The 17,422-nt window shown below is 37.4% G+C and overlaps 1 protein-coding gene across 1 annotated transcript in view; it reads right to left on the bottom strand.

Annotated features, from left to right (window-relative positions):
• Positions 1-17,422, bottom strand: part of ankar (ankyrin and armadillo repeat containing) — a 77,692-nt gene that overhangs the window by 39,660 nt on the left and 20,610 nt on the right. The window contains exons 6-10 of the mRNA XM_072259767.1: positions 17,163-17,343; positions 12,939-13,161; positions 11,577-11,778; positions 9,213-9,421; positions 1,491-1,595 (exon numbers count right to left, since the gene is read on the bottom strand). Coding sequence (XP_072115868.1) covers positions 1,491-1,595; positions 9,213-9,421; positions 11,577-11,778; positions 12,939-13,161; positions 17,163-17,343 — 920 coding nt within the window. The remainder of the gene's footprint in view (positions 1-1,490; positions 1,596-9,212; positions 9,422-11,576; positions 11,779-12,938; positions 13,162-17,162; positions 17,344-17,422) is intronic.

Raw genomic sequence — 17,422 nt, forward strand, 5'->3', positions numbered from 1 at the left:
AGTTAAATAGTAATATGTAAACTATGCCAGTAATTTATGGTATATTATGATGAATAGACAACATTCAGTTTTGGAAGTAAATGCATTTTATACCTAAGTTGACATTGTTTTAAATTAAATGAGAAATATTATATCAATATTGCAGGACAGTTTGTTCTAATATTCCTTAGCTCATGTCTTAAAATATAACATTTTTATTGAGCAAAAATGCATTACTTTTAAAACATAGAGACAGATATTTAAACTGTCAAAAATTTAATCTGGAAGTAAATTTATCTAAAGAAAAATAGGTGATATTTTGGTTACTTAGATGTTTCAATTATAAAGTAAACAATTGACAAACTATAACGTAACTGCTGTCTGTTGTGTGTTTTATTAAGGCCTTAAAGTATTGAGCTAAATCTTAATGGTAGGTACCAGCAGTTCCACAGTAAACTGCTGGCAATTACCCCTGTAAATGTCAGCAAACTTGGGACTTCAGTGCATGTAATTCAAATGCAGAAATCCTGAATGCTGATGGATTTCAGCTGGTGAATTCTGAGGTACTGCAGCTACTAGACAGCACATGTGGAATCTGCTCACAGATATTGAGCAGGGTTAAATATGCATAGGATCTGTGAATCCATGATTGATTTCAATAGACATAACAGGGGCAAAAAAGGTAAAGGAAGGTGATAATTAGTTAATTATTTGTTATTGAATAATCATTTTTAAATTATTCAAATGTGTTTTGGTACTTTTGAGTTTAATTTATTTATTAAAAGTTTATTTCCTTTCTTAAGTTTTAGATTACCTCTGAACATCAAGAATATTCACAATCATTCCAAAGTTTGGGGGCATTGACAGATATTGGGCACAGGGCTTTGGATAGGAAGAATTGTCTTTGCTGTTTACTGGAAGTTTCTTACAGTTTCATTGTGGGATACAATTATACCATACAAGTCTCTGTTTTCTTGCAGTGCATCACTGACAGGGTCCTGACAGGTCAGAAAACTAGTTCTGACCTTGGGTCTAAACCTCATAAGTCTGAGCCCACTCCGCAAAATTCTGGTTATTAGTACAAACTACATAGATGTCTTCCAATAATTTTCATTATTATTACATTTCTGACAAAATGTTCCAAAATTCTTTATAAGGAACCAAGCTGTAAAAAAGTGGTAATGCACCATGAAGCTGGGTGCCAACCACCATAAAACAAGACGGAGAAGAAGCTGTAAAAAAAAAAAAAAGGTCCTATGGATCAAAGGTAACATCAAGTTTTGAAGTTGCTTTTATATTTATAATAAAGGTCTAAAACAGTGACATAGTACATTTATGATAAATGAAGACTTGCCAGCATCAACAGTTAGGAGAAAAGTACTTTTGCGGAAAAAAAAACAGAACAAAGGGTGAAAGATGGTAACAGGTGTGATTTGTAAGTAGGGACAATGGTTTAAAAATTATGTTATTAATTGCATTGGGTTACTACCTGCCATTTTGTCCATTCTCACCTGCGGAATGAATTGCTTCCCAGTACTGCTTTTTCATCACACTCAGAACTTCAAGTGATCTTGCCCCCATTTCCTGTTTTTGATAGTCATTGCTCTGCAACATCCCTAAAAAGGTAATAAATGATGAGCCTGATTTTTAATCAAAGTTTTGTTCAGATGCAGTGAAAAAGTTTGATACGTTTTTTATAAATTTTTCAATGCTGATAAGAACTGGCCTCATTTAGTGATACATTAAAATTGATTTTAATAAGAAATCTATTTCTTAATGCATCATTTACTTTATTTCAGTTAATTTTATGTCTTTTCTTTTTCAATCTTTTTATTAATTTCAAAATATAGAAACAAAACATAGCAATAATACAGATAATATGAGATGTATTGTTACATTTTAAAAAAAGAGTAATTTCAAAACCAAATAGTGGGAATTACCAAAACTCCCATACATGTAGAACTGATCACGGATAATATAAAGCAAAAAAAAAAGAAAAAGACAAAAAAAAGAAAAAAAAACCATCCCAAAAGAAAAAAAAACAACTAAACTAAAAGACTTGGGCAAAACTAACAACTTAAAAATGGTAAAGAAGAAAACCTCAGCGTCGACGCCTCCATTCCCCTCCAACAACAGTACAGAGAAATAAAACCAGTTTGGAAATGATCAGATTACATCAAATGAAAATGCTGAATAAATGGCCTCCAAATTTTTTCAAACTTAATAGAAGGGTCAGAAACTGCACTTCTAATTTTCTCCAAATTCAGACACACCATAGTTTGTGAAAACCAATGAAATACTGTAGGAGGGTTGATCTCTTTCCAATTCAACAAGATGGACCTTCTAGCTATTAAAGTAAGAAATGCAATCATCCTTCGTGATGAAGAGGTTAAATTATTTGAGTCTATCATTGGTAATCCAAAGATAGCAGTAATTGGATGAGGTTGTAAGTCTAGATTTAGGACCGTTGAAATAATATCAAAAATATCTTTCCAATATTTCTCCAACAAGGGCCATGACCAAAACATGTGAGTTAAAGAAGCAATCTCAGACTGGCATCTGTCACATATTGGATTAATATAAGAGTAATGAGATAGTTTATCTTTGGACATATGAGCCCTGTGAACTACTTTAAACTGTATCAACCTATGCTTAGCACATACAGAGGATGAATTCACCAACTGAAGAATTTTTTCCCATTTTTCAGTCGGTATATTAATCTCAAGTTCTCTTTCCCAGTCAGCTTTAATTTTATTAGATGCATCAGGACATAAATTCATAATTATATTATATACAATTGCTATTACACCTTTCTGAGAAAGATTTAAGTCTAAGATTTTTTTCCGAAGTGTCCATTGGATATGGGTGTGGAAAATTAGGAGAGACAGTAATTAAAAAGTTTCTAATCTATAAATATCTAAAAAAGTGAGATCTGGGTAAGTTATATTTATTATCTGCCATATATTTGGCAGAATAAAAATCCTAGGTTAGGTAAAAGATATTTACAGAAATCCAAGAAGGAGGGGGGACTTGCCCTCCCAAATTTTAGATTCTATTATTGGGCAATTAATATTCGATATTTAAAACTTTGGCTACAAGATTTGGACGCATCTTTAAACCCTCATTGGGTAAATCTTGAATCATTACAAGGGTTTTCCTTGGGTTCGGTTTTAGGAACTTTACTTCCTTTTACTTCTTTTAAATCGTATAAACAAATGAATAATCCAATAGTTAAACATACTTTACGTATATGGTTTCAATTCCGAAGATTTTTTGGGTTTAATCAATTCATTCTAGCAAGTCCCATTATATCAAATTTTCTTTTTCAACCTTCAATGATGGATCAAGCTTACTTTGATTGGAAAACCAAAGGTATAATATCTTTTCGCGATTTATTCTTGGATAACTGTTTTATGTCTTTTGATCAATTTTATGTCTTAATCATTTTGGGTGTGAATTCAGTCTGGCATTAAAATGGTTTAGGGATGATCAACAAAGAAACTACGTTGAAAGTTAGAGCAGAAAAGCAGAGCTTGTGCAGACTCTCGGTGATGTCAAAACATAATTAACTTCCTGCTCCAAATATTTTTGTAGCTTTGTACCTTTGGGTTTACTCTCCACTGATAGCAAGGAAATGCTACTCTCTTGATATCAAGTAGTATTTTACAATAAATCATCATCTTCCATCTTTTCTTAAAAGTAGGTTTAAACACCCTATGTTATTATTTGAATAAAAGCAGAGAACTGTTCTGAATTATATTTATCTGCCAAGCAACATCAGCAAAATACATTATCTAGTTCTTTACTTTATTATCATCCGTCGACCCCTTCTGTGTGGAAAATAGCTGCTGCTTTTCCTACATCAAATATTGATTTCATCTCATCTAATAGTATTTCAGTGACTGCGAAGCTATAAAAATAGAATTATTTTAGCTATTAAACACACTTCCTGCTTGGCCAGATTGTTCTCCTTCAAGTTGACACAGTTCCAGTGGGCCTATGGTGGGCCAACTACACCCAGCGCTCTTTGGAATCGGGGCCAGCCAGTCTTACATGCATTCGCACAACCTGGACTGCTACCACAGGGGTAAAAATGCATAGAAGGAAAACTGACTAACGAGAATAATTTTCTGTTATTATTAGTAGTTTGTAGCTTCCATTTTTACATATTTGTGTTCAATTTTTTATCACTATGGACTCTGCAGTATGAAATATGCAGCAAGTTGAGATGAGGAAACCTCAGAAGTGATGAGCAGCTCATACAAAATGCTTATGCACCAGCATTTTGTATGAGGTGTTCTGTCACTCATACAAAACACTTTTCTGGGAAGGGTAAGGATCATCTATGAAGGTGTTGTGTATTTAATATTTCAGTAATATTTGAGTGATATTGTAAATATATTATTTGATCAAGCATTCTTTGTTAGTTACATAACTCATTATGGATTATATGTAAAAGTATGTGAATGGCACCCATCATTACGCCACCATGTCACAAGTGTGCACCACACTAAGGTAAGAACAAAGTACACATTATCCTCGAGTTCCAGTGTTTTCCTTTCGGTTCTTTTTGGAATTAGAAAACGTGACAGTGGCGACAAGTAAATTTAAAAATGAACTTGAGATGACTACCTACCTATTGAAGCACAGCAAGATGTTTGAGTTTTTTAAAAAAAAGCACCACACATTTTTTCTTCAGAAAAGGACAGAGACGCTCCACTTAAGAATAAAGTGCGGTATGTGTCTCTTTGAAAGAGGACAGAGATGGTTGAGACAAAAAAAGCAGAAAACAGATGAATTTCATGGGTTCATAAACAGTGAGTATTGGGTGATAATTTTTTTTTTAAAAAAGTGGAAATGGCTGGCTACATTGGAAAGATAGATACATTCAATTGCACAAAAGATAAGTGGCTGATGTATACTGAACAAACTGAGCAGGATCTTGAAGCAAATGAAATAGCCAGTGAGAGATGAAGGCCAGTTTTGCTGAGTGCATTTGGTGGAAGAGCATACAGTTTGCTTAGAGGTTTGACTGCTCCAACCAAACAAGCCAAATTGAGCTTTGCTGATATCATGAACATAATGAAACAACATTTAGAATTGAAACCATTGTTGATTGCAGAATGCTTTAAGTTTCATAAGCAGAAACAAAAGGCAGGGGAGTCCATTACAGCTTATGTAAGTGAATTGAAGAGATTGTTCAAGCATTGTCATTTTCATGATGGGCTTAACGATGCTCTGAGAGGTCACTTAGTTTGTGGAAACTTATAAGAAAGCATTCAAAACAGGTCCTCAATAAAGCACAACTCACATTTAAAAGAGCAGTTGGAATTGCTGTATCAACGGAAGCGGCAACCAGAGGTACAATTTAGTTGCAGTCAGAAATAACAGTAGGCGTGAACAAAATTGCATCATCTAAACAGACTGGCCAAACAAATTGTGTTACCATTGTGGCAGGGGCTCACATACACCAGACCAATGCAGGTTTAAAGGTGAAACTTGCAGAAAATGTAACTAAGTAAGACTCATACAAAGAACATGCCAGGCAGTCAAAAATAAATGGATTGCACAGGAAAGAGAAAAGGATAAAAGTCAAGTTACAGTATCAAAAAGAGCACTAATCAGTATGCTGTTGATGAAAAATCTGATAATGATGAGAGTAATGAGGGTTGGGTAGCCTTGAGGTTTACAAAGTGAAAACTAACAAGAGACAAGCAATATGGCTTACACCAGAATTGAATGGTGAATTAATTAAAATGGAATTGGACACTGGCTCAGCTGTTTTAACCATTACAAAAAATGAATTTGAATGGCATTTCAAAGATACCAAACTGAAGACTGCAGATATTTAATTGAGAACTTAGTATGGAGAAAAGATAACTCTTGTGGTAATGACATTCATAACAGTGAAATACAACAACCAGAAGTTACATTGGACTTATATGTGGTAGAAACAGGAGGGCCAGCAATGTGAGGCCATGATTGGCTGAGAGAACTATGACTTGATTGGAGACCATCCACCAGTTGCATGCCATATCCCCTGCAACAGAGTCAACTGAAAGCAAATTAAGAAAAGTACTGCATGATGCCACAGCAGTGTTTAAGGATGGCAGTGGAAAACTCAAATGCCACACCCAAGGTTTACCAGTGATAAAGTAACTAGTGAGCTAGATTGCATGGAGGGAGAAGGAATTCTTCCTTTGGGTGGAACGCACAGGCAATACCAGTGGTCCCAGTAGCCAAGAATAATGGGTCTGTCAGGATCTGTGGTGATTTTAAGGTAATCATCAACCCAGTACTGAAAGTAGATCAATACCCTCACTTCAACAAAGCGGACTTAGCCAAGGCCTACCTACAGATGGAGATGGAAGAAGAGTCCAAAGTGATTCTCATCATAAATACGAAGGGCTTTATCACTATAATACGCTTATTTTTGGAGTAGTATCTACACCTGCAATCTGGCAGAAAACTATGGACCAGGTACAGCACGGCTACCTAGGCACTCAGTGCTACAGTGGTGACATTATTGTTACTGGTGAGGATGATGAGAAACATCTCCAAAATCTCAAGATGGTGTTAAAAAGATTAGAATATTATGGTCTCAGAGCATGATGCGATAAGTGCTGTGCTCTGCTTAAAATCAAGCATCGCTTACTGTGGTCATACCATCGATGTACAAGATTTGTAAGATTTGTTAATTACTGTAACAGGTTCTTGCCAGATGTGGCTGCTGTGCTTCACCTCTTGAACTCATTGCTACAGATCAGAAAGAAATAGCAGCGGACAAAGTAGTGTGATGTGGTTTTCCAAAAGGCACAGGAAATGGTGACATCAGACAATGTACTCATACATTATGATCCACATCATCCAGTGAAGCTTGCCTGTGACCTCTTGCCTTGTGGTATAGGTGCAGTCATGTCACATGTTATGAGTGATGGAAGTGAACACCTCAATATTTTTGCATCACGTTCTTTTACTGCTGCAGGGAAAAATTATGCACAGATTGGAGTGCAACACATTTCCAACCAATACTTGTATAGGAAAGAGTTTACCTTCATCACTGATTGTCAACTACTAGTGTCCATTTTCAGTCCACAGAAGGGTATTCCACTAACAGTAGCAGCACGAATGCAGAGATGGGCTCTGTTCTTTTTGGAGGGCACAAATTACAAGATCAAATTCAAGAGGGCAACTAATCATGTAAATGGGGATGGATTGTGCTATTTACACTTGGAAAAGGAAATACTTTAAAAATTTGTAAATGAAGACACTCCTCTGGACGTATTCTCCCTAACACAAATCAAAAGTGACCCAATTAAGGTAGCGATGATCTGAAGGGAAACCAGAAAAGACCCCTCACTATCTCAGGTCACGTGGCCACCCAAAATGGCTAGAATGTGAAGCAGAACTTCCAAGTTCCCCATTTTTACCAGTGCCAGGAGGAACTTGCCCTTTGACAGAGGTTGCCTTATGTGAGGATTGAGAGTTGTTGTACCATTCAAGCTAAAAGCTAAACTGTTGGAGAAACTATGTGGCAGTCATCTAGCATGGTCAAAATGAAAGAGTTGGCTCGAAGCCTTGTCTGGTGGATTGGAATATATTAGTAGATTGGGCAGCCTGCCGTGCACTGTTCAGAGTGTCAACGTGTCCAGAAGATGCCAAGAGAGGTGCTTCTCCATCCCTGGGAATGGTCTGCATTGCCTTTACAGAGGATTCATGTGGATTTTGGTGGACCATTCAGGGCTACAAGTTTCATGGTAGTAGTGGATATAACTACAAAATGTCCAGAAGTCCCTTGCACTCATGCTTGAATCTCTTCTAAACCCAATTTCAGAAGGAGTATGCAGGACAAACAGCTGAGATAAATTAAAGGCTCCCCAAACAAGGAGGTCTGATGTTTCACTCCTGGATAAACAGTACTGGCAAGGGACTGGAGAGGTGATCAAAAGTGGGTACTTGGAAAGATTAAAGACAAAACTAGACCACACTCTTACTCAGTGGAAATTACATCCAATTTCATCTGGAGACGTCACATCAATCAGTAGAGGACAACAGTCAATTGTTAGAGAAGAATAGTGTACAAAGCTGTCAGAACCACTTCCTGCAATCCCAGAGTCAACTCCTACAACCATCACAGAGGAGACTCCAGATCCTGAGATTGTTTCATAGCCACAATTGTGTATCTAATACTTGAGCAATATTGTAAATATATTGTTTGATTAAGCATTCTTTATTATTTACGTAATTAATATGGGTTTTATGTAAAGTATGTGAATGACATACGTTATTATGCCACCATGTCCTAAGTGCGCACCTCACTAAAGTAGGAACTTAGAACACATGTTATCCTGGGCTCCCATGTTTTTCTTTTGATTAGTTTTGGAATCACAATGCATAATAGATATTTTGGGCTGAGATCCTTCATCAGTGCATGGATCACCTTTAGGCTTTGACAATGAATGGAGTGACTCTGAATGTATCATTGAGTTGAGCTCAGATAATTCCCCTTCTACATCTACACGAAGATTCTGAAGATGGACATTAATCTGTAGAGACTAATCAGTAGTCTATCTTTTTCATAGACAGAATCATTTGCAAGGTTAGAATCAGTGCTAGATATTCTGCTGACAGCTAATGAGCCTTAAGTATTTAGCTGGGAGATATGATGGCCATGGTCCTCCAAAATATTTGCACATGGACTATAAATACTGCTCATGGCTTGGATAAACAAGTACAGGTGCAGTCTACTGCACTTGTAGTTAATGTACTCAGAGAAAAAATATACTACTGCCAAAATAATTTAGTCATAGAATCCCATAGCCGCATGACACTGATATAGACCATTGAGGTCTAAATTATTTACTGCCTGTCTGTGTGTAGAAACAATGGACTGAGAATCTGTTGTGCACCCTAGCAGTATGCTTTGGGAAGGACCTCCACCAACAACCTACTCCTCTTCTAATTCCTACTACATTAAATCTAAATCCATCTCAATGGCAAGGATAAGCAGCATGCAGTGTATAAGAATAAGTACCCACCCTTTCCTGGATAAAATTACAGAGAGTCCCAGATCAGTCTAAGCAACAGAATGAGGAATCTTAAGGTATACTGCAGTATGTTCCTGTGACAGAGGTTATATCATCCTTAATACAAAAATAATATTTATCTAATCCAGTTATATTATTGTGATATACAAAATATAGAAATAATTAGACAAAGCAGCAGATACATGCCTTTAAGAAGATTCCAAACGTGTAGCTCTGGGATATTCCTCTCAATTATGAACGTAAGAATATTAGTGTTGAAGTAGAGTGCTGCTAAATGAACAACATTGCTCCCTTCACTGTCAGTCTTTAATATATTGGCTCCTAGAGATAGTAGATATTGAAGTGCATCAAATGCACCAGCCATTGTAGCAAGTAACAATGGAGTTGCATGGTATCTAAACCAAGAAGCAATAAAATTTAATAATTTAATTTGGAGAAATCAATATCTAGCTTAATATATTTATAACTTAACAACACAGATGTTCTTTTGGACTGGGGTGTACCAAGGGAGTGGTAGAGGTTGAGGACATATGCCCTCAATTCAGCTTTCATTTTGAAAATACCATCCTGTTTTGATCTTTGAACTATCCTTCATTCCACCACTCCAATTATACTACGTTTGCAAACCTGCTGTATTTGATCAGGAGATGAGCTCCCATTTAATTGCATTGATTAATAAACAGTATCCGCTCCTTCCAACTCATTAAAATCACCAGTTCCATTTTTGCCTCAGCACATCTACAGCCTTGTTAGCTCCAAAAAAAACTATTCTACCACTCTCCTGGCTGGCGTCATATTTTCTACATTCTATAAATAACCTCTTCAAAACTCTGCCAACCATGTTCTAATTTGTATCATATTACTCCATTACTCTTAAATTCGCTAATTTAAATTAGCTCCAGTACACAATTTTTTAAAGTGTTTTTTTTGGTTCCTTAAGGTTGTTATAGCCAGGACTGGTAACGGGAACAAGCTCCCACTACCTATTAAATGTTTCCAATGGCGTGCGCCTCAAATAACCTCGACGACCAAATCCAGCTCCTGGTCTTCATGTGTGGCTTAGCTACTAAGCCCGGCGGAACCGTTCCTACTGACAAGGCAAAGCCAGGTTAGTGGTGCCTTAAAAACAGTCCATTCAGGCAGATGGGGCTTGTCAGCTGTGGTTGGCAACTCATCTAGGAGAAGGAAAACTCCGATCTCAAAGCTCCGCTGCCTTGAGGCTATACCCACTCATGGGGACAGTTTGGGAGTAAACTCCAAGGTAAAGATCTGGAGCTGGAGTCTCTAAGGCAGTTCTACATTGAATTCAATGCTGACTGACAATTACTGCGATGCTTCTGGTACCAGACTGTATTGGTTTCTGCCATTCCTTTGGGTTCATCCGATGCAGGGAGAGGAGCTTGCTACATGGGCAACAGCTTGCTCTCCATATCATACTGCCCAGGCTTGCGTATCTAGACAGCTAGGACACAACACCCACGGTCAACTCTGACCGACGGCTGCCTCTATAACACAACTTTAAAGCTGTTATTTTGTAATCCCACTTTGGCTTTACCACTTCCTATATCTGTAGCCTCCCCTACATCACTCTTCTCCTCACTTTGCCTTAACCTTCTGAGGTATCTGCATTCATCTAATAGTGGGCTCTTGCACATCCCCAATAGTAAATCACACCACCTACAATAATTATATTTATTGCTGCCCATCGTCCCCACTCTGGAACACCTTCATTTACCCGTTCTTATTCAATTTTCACGTATAAACTGATCCTTAAAACCTATTTCTTGATTAAGTTTGTTGTTGTTTTTCTGAATAGCTCCAAATGTGGTTCATAGTCAATTTTTAAAATATAATGCTCTTATAAAAGCACCTTGGTGTACTTACTACAGTAACAATAATTGCTTAGAAATTCATCCTCTAATGGAACTGCTAAACACTATATTGATTTCAAAAGAATGAATTTCAGTGCAGATATCACATCCTGATATAGTTAACATTACTAACTGAGGATGAACTTCCAATCAACTCTATAAATGTATTGTTACAGAAATAGCTAGGAGAGAACATCTGTTTTATTACTTTTGCCACCACTCCACCCAACCCTGCTGGTGACTGAGATCAAAAATACACAGTATTTGAAAATTTGACATCTGCGCAAGCGCATTTCTATTTTATAACAATGCTATGTTCGTGTTTTGTGAATCTAGACTTTTTATTCCATTTGTTCCAGAATCATCCTATATTGAGTATAAAGTAAGAATGTATTTACAATTCTAAAGCGAGCACTACAAATGCAAAATAAAAGAATGGACATCACTCCACTTCAGTACATTGTCTCAGCCTTTGAAATACAATGATTCATCAACATTATTGTTGGTGAAAGCCAGACATTGACAGAAAAAAACATTACTGATGTTTCACTCATAATGTAATGTACGGCACAAGCAATTGCAAATAAACAGTCATTTTGTTTTTATTATTTAAATATTTAAATTATTTAATTGTGTTCTTAATTATTTGTCTCCAATATATAGGCAACGGAACACTTACTCAGCTGATGTCTCTAGCTCTAACAGTTTGGGATCCTTTCTATGCAGAGCTCTAATGCAGGAAATGTTGTCAAAAAATGCGGCAAAGTGCATTGCTGTCCACCCTCGTGCATCCGTCATGGTATGTTCTGCCCGCAATGCTATCAGGCAATTCAGAACACCAAGTGAACCGCACTTTGCTGCCAAATGCAAACCTGTTTGACCTACAAGCGAAACAATTACAAGCTGAAACAGAAAATAACCTTGATATTTTGTTAGTTAGATTACAATAGAATCTTAACAGATTTTAAATAACAGGCTGAGGTTGTGGAGCCAGGTTCTATCAGCAACGCAAGTGCTCGGTGAGGTGGGAACAGCAGCAGCTAGTGAACTTGTCACTCGGAGCTGGACCAATATCTGTATGACAAGGTTTGCTCATGCTTTGGGGATGATTTAACTAATTTGGCATGCGTTTGGAACTAGAATGTAGAATCAGGATGGAGAAAAATATATCCGAAAGAATACACAGCACCATAGGAAATAGTGCTGTATTACATAGGAGTAGACAAGATGTAATACAGGAAGACCTTGGACAAATACACTAAGCAAGGTATGTTAATCTACTGAACTGCAAGTGCAATTGATAAATAGGATTATGATGTTTATGTAATAACAAAGACCTGCTCAAAGCAGGTCAGGATAAAGTAATAAACATTCCTGGAGACCAGGCGTTCTGGAAAAATAGGGGAGGGGAGTTCAGGGAGGAGTGGTGAATTGGCAATACTGATTAAGAATATTGAAGAAGAAGAATATTCTGAAGTCCACTGACTCAAGCAATCCCAAATTCACTTTTGAAACAGGCGGGAAGCTCAGACCACTGTGAGAGTGAGAGTTTGAAGATATTCTTGAACACTCCAGCCAGTTGGAGGCATAGGTTTCAGCACCAGTCCCATTGGGGCCTGATGCTTCATAATGGTTTACCCTCTTGTAGATGTTCTGACATTAGTCTCTGAGACAGAGATCACAGGGTCACTGGATGCTGTGGGGATTTGGGGATTCATACAGGTATGGTGTTACTCTTCCTTTTTAAGTGTGCATAAAAGGCCTTGAGCTCATAGAGGAGTGAAGCATTTATGCAATTTATGCATTTGGGGTTTGCCTTATAGCAAAGTACATTAACTGTATACTATTAAATGTTTTGTTAATTCAGTAATACAAAACATTAAAATAATATTTTCTAATATTATTTGCAATGTAATATCTTAGAACTAAAGCACAAATATACATTGGTTTTGAAAGCATTAATGAATTGAAAAATGCTAGTCACAGAAAATTAATCCCTATATATCCTGCTTTTACATGTTTAATAGCTTTAGGAGCCCACCTGAATTCACAAAATTAACATTGCGAGGCTGATTGAATTTCAGACGTATTGTGGTCAGCTGACAGATAATTGGCACATGGTTATGTATCGCAGCATGATGAACAAGTCCATAGCCAGCTTCATCCACAACTCCAAGTTGTGACATTGGATTTTGCTGACAATATGAATAAAGGACAGCAGCAAGTCCACTGTCAGTTACGGATAGTAGACCAAAGGGCAAATTCTGCATTGAAAAAATATAGAAACTAGCACAATTTCATGACATCCATATTTCAGCACAGCACTCTTAAAAATGAGATTTCTGAATGTTTATAAAATAACTTTTGAATAATATGTTTATAATACAGATATAGCATATTGATGCCCAGGTAAATTATGGCTCATTCCATGTAAGGACCACTGTGCACAGCTTTCTAAAAATAACTGCACAATTAATATAGAGGAAGATATGAAAAATGACAGCACTAAGTCTCAGAATATATGTATGATTGGGAACAGGAGAGAGAAATGTGCAAATATTCTAGGCTTGTTGAATTGTGAATTTCTGTGAAAAACCTATAGTTCATTTCTAGAACTGTTGGCAATAATGAAGAATAGTTGGTGCTTTGAAATTTCTTGTCACATATTCAACTTTGCAAAGTTCATGCTCAAAGTTCAAAGTAAACTTATAATTAAAGTATGCGTATGCCACCATATACTACCTTGAGATTCATTTTCTTGCAGGCATTTGCAGTAGAGCAAAGAAATACTATATAATCAATGAAAAACTACACACAAACACTGACAAACAACCAATGTGCAAAAAGACAAACTGTTCAAATATAAAAATAATAATAATAAAATAATATTGCGAACATAAATTGTAGAATTTTTGAAAGTGAGACCATAGGTTGTGGAATCAGTTCAGTATTGAGGCAAGTAAAGTCATCCACAGTAGTTCAGGAGCTTGATGGTTGAAGAGTAATAATTGTTCCTGAACCTGTGGTGTGGGAACTAAGGCTTATGTATCTCCTTCCCAATAGCAGAAGTGAGAAGAGAGTATGGCTTAGATGGCGGGGGTCCTTGATTAAGGATGCAGTTTTCTTATGGTAGTGCTTCTTGTAGATGTGGGGGAAGGCTTTCGCTGTGATGAAAAACCACATCTAGGATTGTATTTAACATTCAGTACCACAGATTAAAAATCCAATGAGATGAAGATTTGCACTGAAATGCCAAAGTGAGAGATCTCCAATAGTTTCTCTTACCGCTACATAACTGGAAGTATAACCAAATATTTAAACAGTGGTAATGGCATTGTCTTTTAACTTCTGTATGGAAGCAATTTCTGGTGCCCTGTACATCGATTGATTTCATGCCTAATCTCTTAAAGGGGAGATGTATACTGGCTTCAGCCACTGCTGGAGGTCGTTAGGCAGCTTAGAGTGCCTTCCTACCACACATGAAAACAAATATTAGACATAGATAGAAAACATAGAAAACCTACAGCACAATACAGGCCTTTCGGCCCACAAAGCTGTGCCGAACATGTCCCTACCTTAGAACTACCTAGGCTTACCCATAGCCCTCTATTTTTCTAAGCTCCATGTAGCCATCCAGGAGTCTCTTAAAAGACCCTATCGTTTCCGCCTCCACCGCCGCCGCCAGCAGCCCATTCCAGACACTCACCACTCTCTGCGTAAAAAACTTACCCCTGACATCTCCTCTGTACCTACTTCCAAGCACCCTAAAACTGTGCCCTCTTGTGTTAGCCATTTCAGCCCTGGGGAAAAGCATCTGACTATCCACACAATCAATGCCTCTCCTTATCTTGTACACCTCTATCAGGTCACCTCTCATCCTCTGTTGTTGAAAGGAGAAAAGGCCGAGATCACTCAACCTATTCTCATAAGGCATGCTCCCCAATCCAGGCAACATCCTTGTAAATCTCCTCTGCACTCTTTCTATGGTTTCCACATCCTTCCTGTAGTGAGGTGACCAGAACTGAGCACAGTACTCCAAGTGGGGTCTGACCAGGGTCCTATATAGCTGCAACATTACCTCTCGGCTCTTAAACTCAATCTCATGATTCATGAAGGCCAATGCACCGTATGCCTTCTTAACCACAGAGTCAACCTGCGCAGCAGCTTTGAGTGTCCTATGGACTCAGACCCCCAAGATCCCTCTGATCCTCCACACTGCCAAGAGTCTTACCATTAATGCTATATTCTGCCATCATATTTGACCTACCAAAATGAACCACCTCACAGTTATCTGGGTTGAACTCCATCTGCCACTTCTTAGCCCAGTTTCATATCCTATCAATTTCCTATCGTAACCTCTGACAGCCCTCCACACTATCCACAACACCCCCAACCTTTGTGTCATCAGCAAATTTACTAACCCATCCCGCCACTTCCTCAACACAAAATACTCTGCAGATGCTGGGGTCAAAGCAACACTCAACACGCTGGAGGAACTCAGCAGATCGTGCAGCATCCGTGGAAACGTTCAGTCAATGTTTTGGGCTGGAACCAAAGGGTTCCAGTCTGAAACATTGACTGATATTTTCCACGGATGCTGCCCGACCTGCTGAGTTCCTCCAGTGTGTTGTGAGTGTTGCCTCCATTTCCTCATCTGGATCATTTATAAAAATCACAAAGAGTAGGCATCCCAGAACAAATCCCTGAGGCACACCACTGGTCACATGTTGTCAAACTTTGCATTGGATGTCTGTGCAAAGAAAACATACAACTGTGCACCAGGTGGCAAATAAATCTTTAAGATCAGAGATGACGCCTCATTGGTAAATGAGGGTGACTGATAAGCATGCCCAAGAATTTGAATTTGACCACATTTTATAGGAAATTTAAACAGTTGCATATTATATGTGTTGATATGATTGACCATTATTGGTAGGGAGGGGTGTAGGGAGATACACAGACATTGGACTTCTCTGTGCATGGTTCTGACAGGAACCGTGCCTAGTGACCCCATCCATTGCTATTAGAAATGTAATAAAGTCATCTGAATGATGAATTTCAGCGAGTGTAAACAACCCATTCATAAGTGACTGTACAAATAGATTCACACACATCGCTCCATGCACCACAGCTTCAGTCTCTATTTAACAACAGTCTCTTTTGATCATTTCTGACACTCATATCTTACAATATACTTACTTACCACAACTTATATACTCATAGAAAAAGATCTCACAATCTACAAGACCGATCTGAGTCATTGCAAGCACATCTCTCAGACACATTGTAACCTACTTTGCTCTCCATAGGCTAAATGATTTTGAAGAGGGTGCTGCTACTTACGGGACCAGATGCTACAAAGACACATGCTAGCAATGGAGAGGAGATTGTGTAAATCACATTAATTCTTATTCTCACATCCCATTTCAGAAGGTTCTAAAGTTGACCTTGTTGAACTCAATAAGCTCTCCATAAACTCATACTTGCTAAAAATTATGATCCTTTTGAACAGTCCTTTCTACTGACTATATTGTGTTTATTTCTAGATCTGAATGTGGTAGGACAGGCATCAAATTAATTATCGCAAAAACTGATGTCACCTCTGCACACTTTTGTCATGCATATGTGATTTGCAACAAATTTCACAGTTTATGGCACAGTGTATCACCTGCAATGGTGACATTGCACTCATCTGCATTAAATATGTAACATCTTGTGATTTTCTATCAATGTCACTGGGACAATCCTTTAAACTACTTACAAACTCACTGCATTGATCACAATAATCGAAGGAAATATTTCACCACCAACTTTCCCCAGGCAACTATTAATGCAAAATAAATACTTCTCATTGTTCTAAATAATTTTATGGGATCTTTACATGTGCATTAAATACGCAACATTTTTAGGCCAATATCTTGTGATTTACTATCAATGTTACTGGGACAAACCCTTAGAAACTACTTACAAACTCACCGCATAGATCACTGTAATTCAACAAAATGTTTCCAAGGCAACTATTGACGTAAAATAAATACTTTTCGTTGTTCAAAATAATTATATGGCATCTTTACAGGTACTTGAGAAAGCAGACTTGACTGTTTAAAATCTCATCCAAAAGACTACTGTGCAATACACTCCCAGTGCTGAACTGGATTGTCAACCAGAGCTTTCTGCTTAAGTCTTTGGAGTATGACATAAAACTACAATCCAGATGTAAAAATACTATTAATAGACAATACAAAGAAGTGATGTATCTTAGCACCTTGCATTTTGCAGCTTTTTTAGGACCAAATTTTTTCTTTAGTCGTTCAGTTATCTGTTCTTCATTTAATGGTAGTTTGCTAGATTTGAACATATGAACTGCTTCACTCATGGCTCTCCACCACTGAAACTTCTGAGCTTTCTGAAGGAGATTTTCTAGTTCTATACAGATTACATAATAACTGTAAAAAAATAATGCAAGACAATTCAGAACATGAACAAAATTTGAAACAGAAATAATCTTGTATAGATCAAAGTAAA

Source organism: Mobula birostris, chromosome 6, assembly GCF_030028105.1.
Source record: "Mobula birostris isolate sMobBir1 chromosome 6, sMobBir1.hap1, whole genome shotgun sequence".
Lineage (NCBI taxonomy): Eukaryota > Metazoa > Chordata > Chondrichthyes > Myliobatiformes > Myliobatidae > Mobula > Mobula birostris.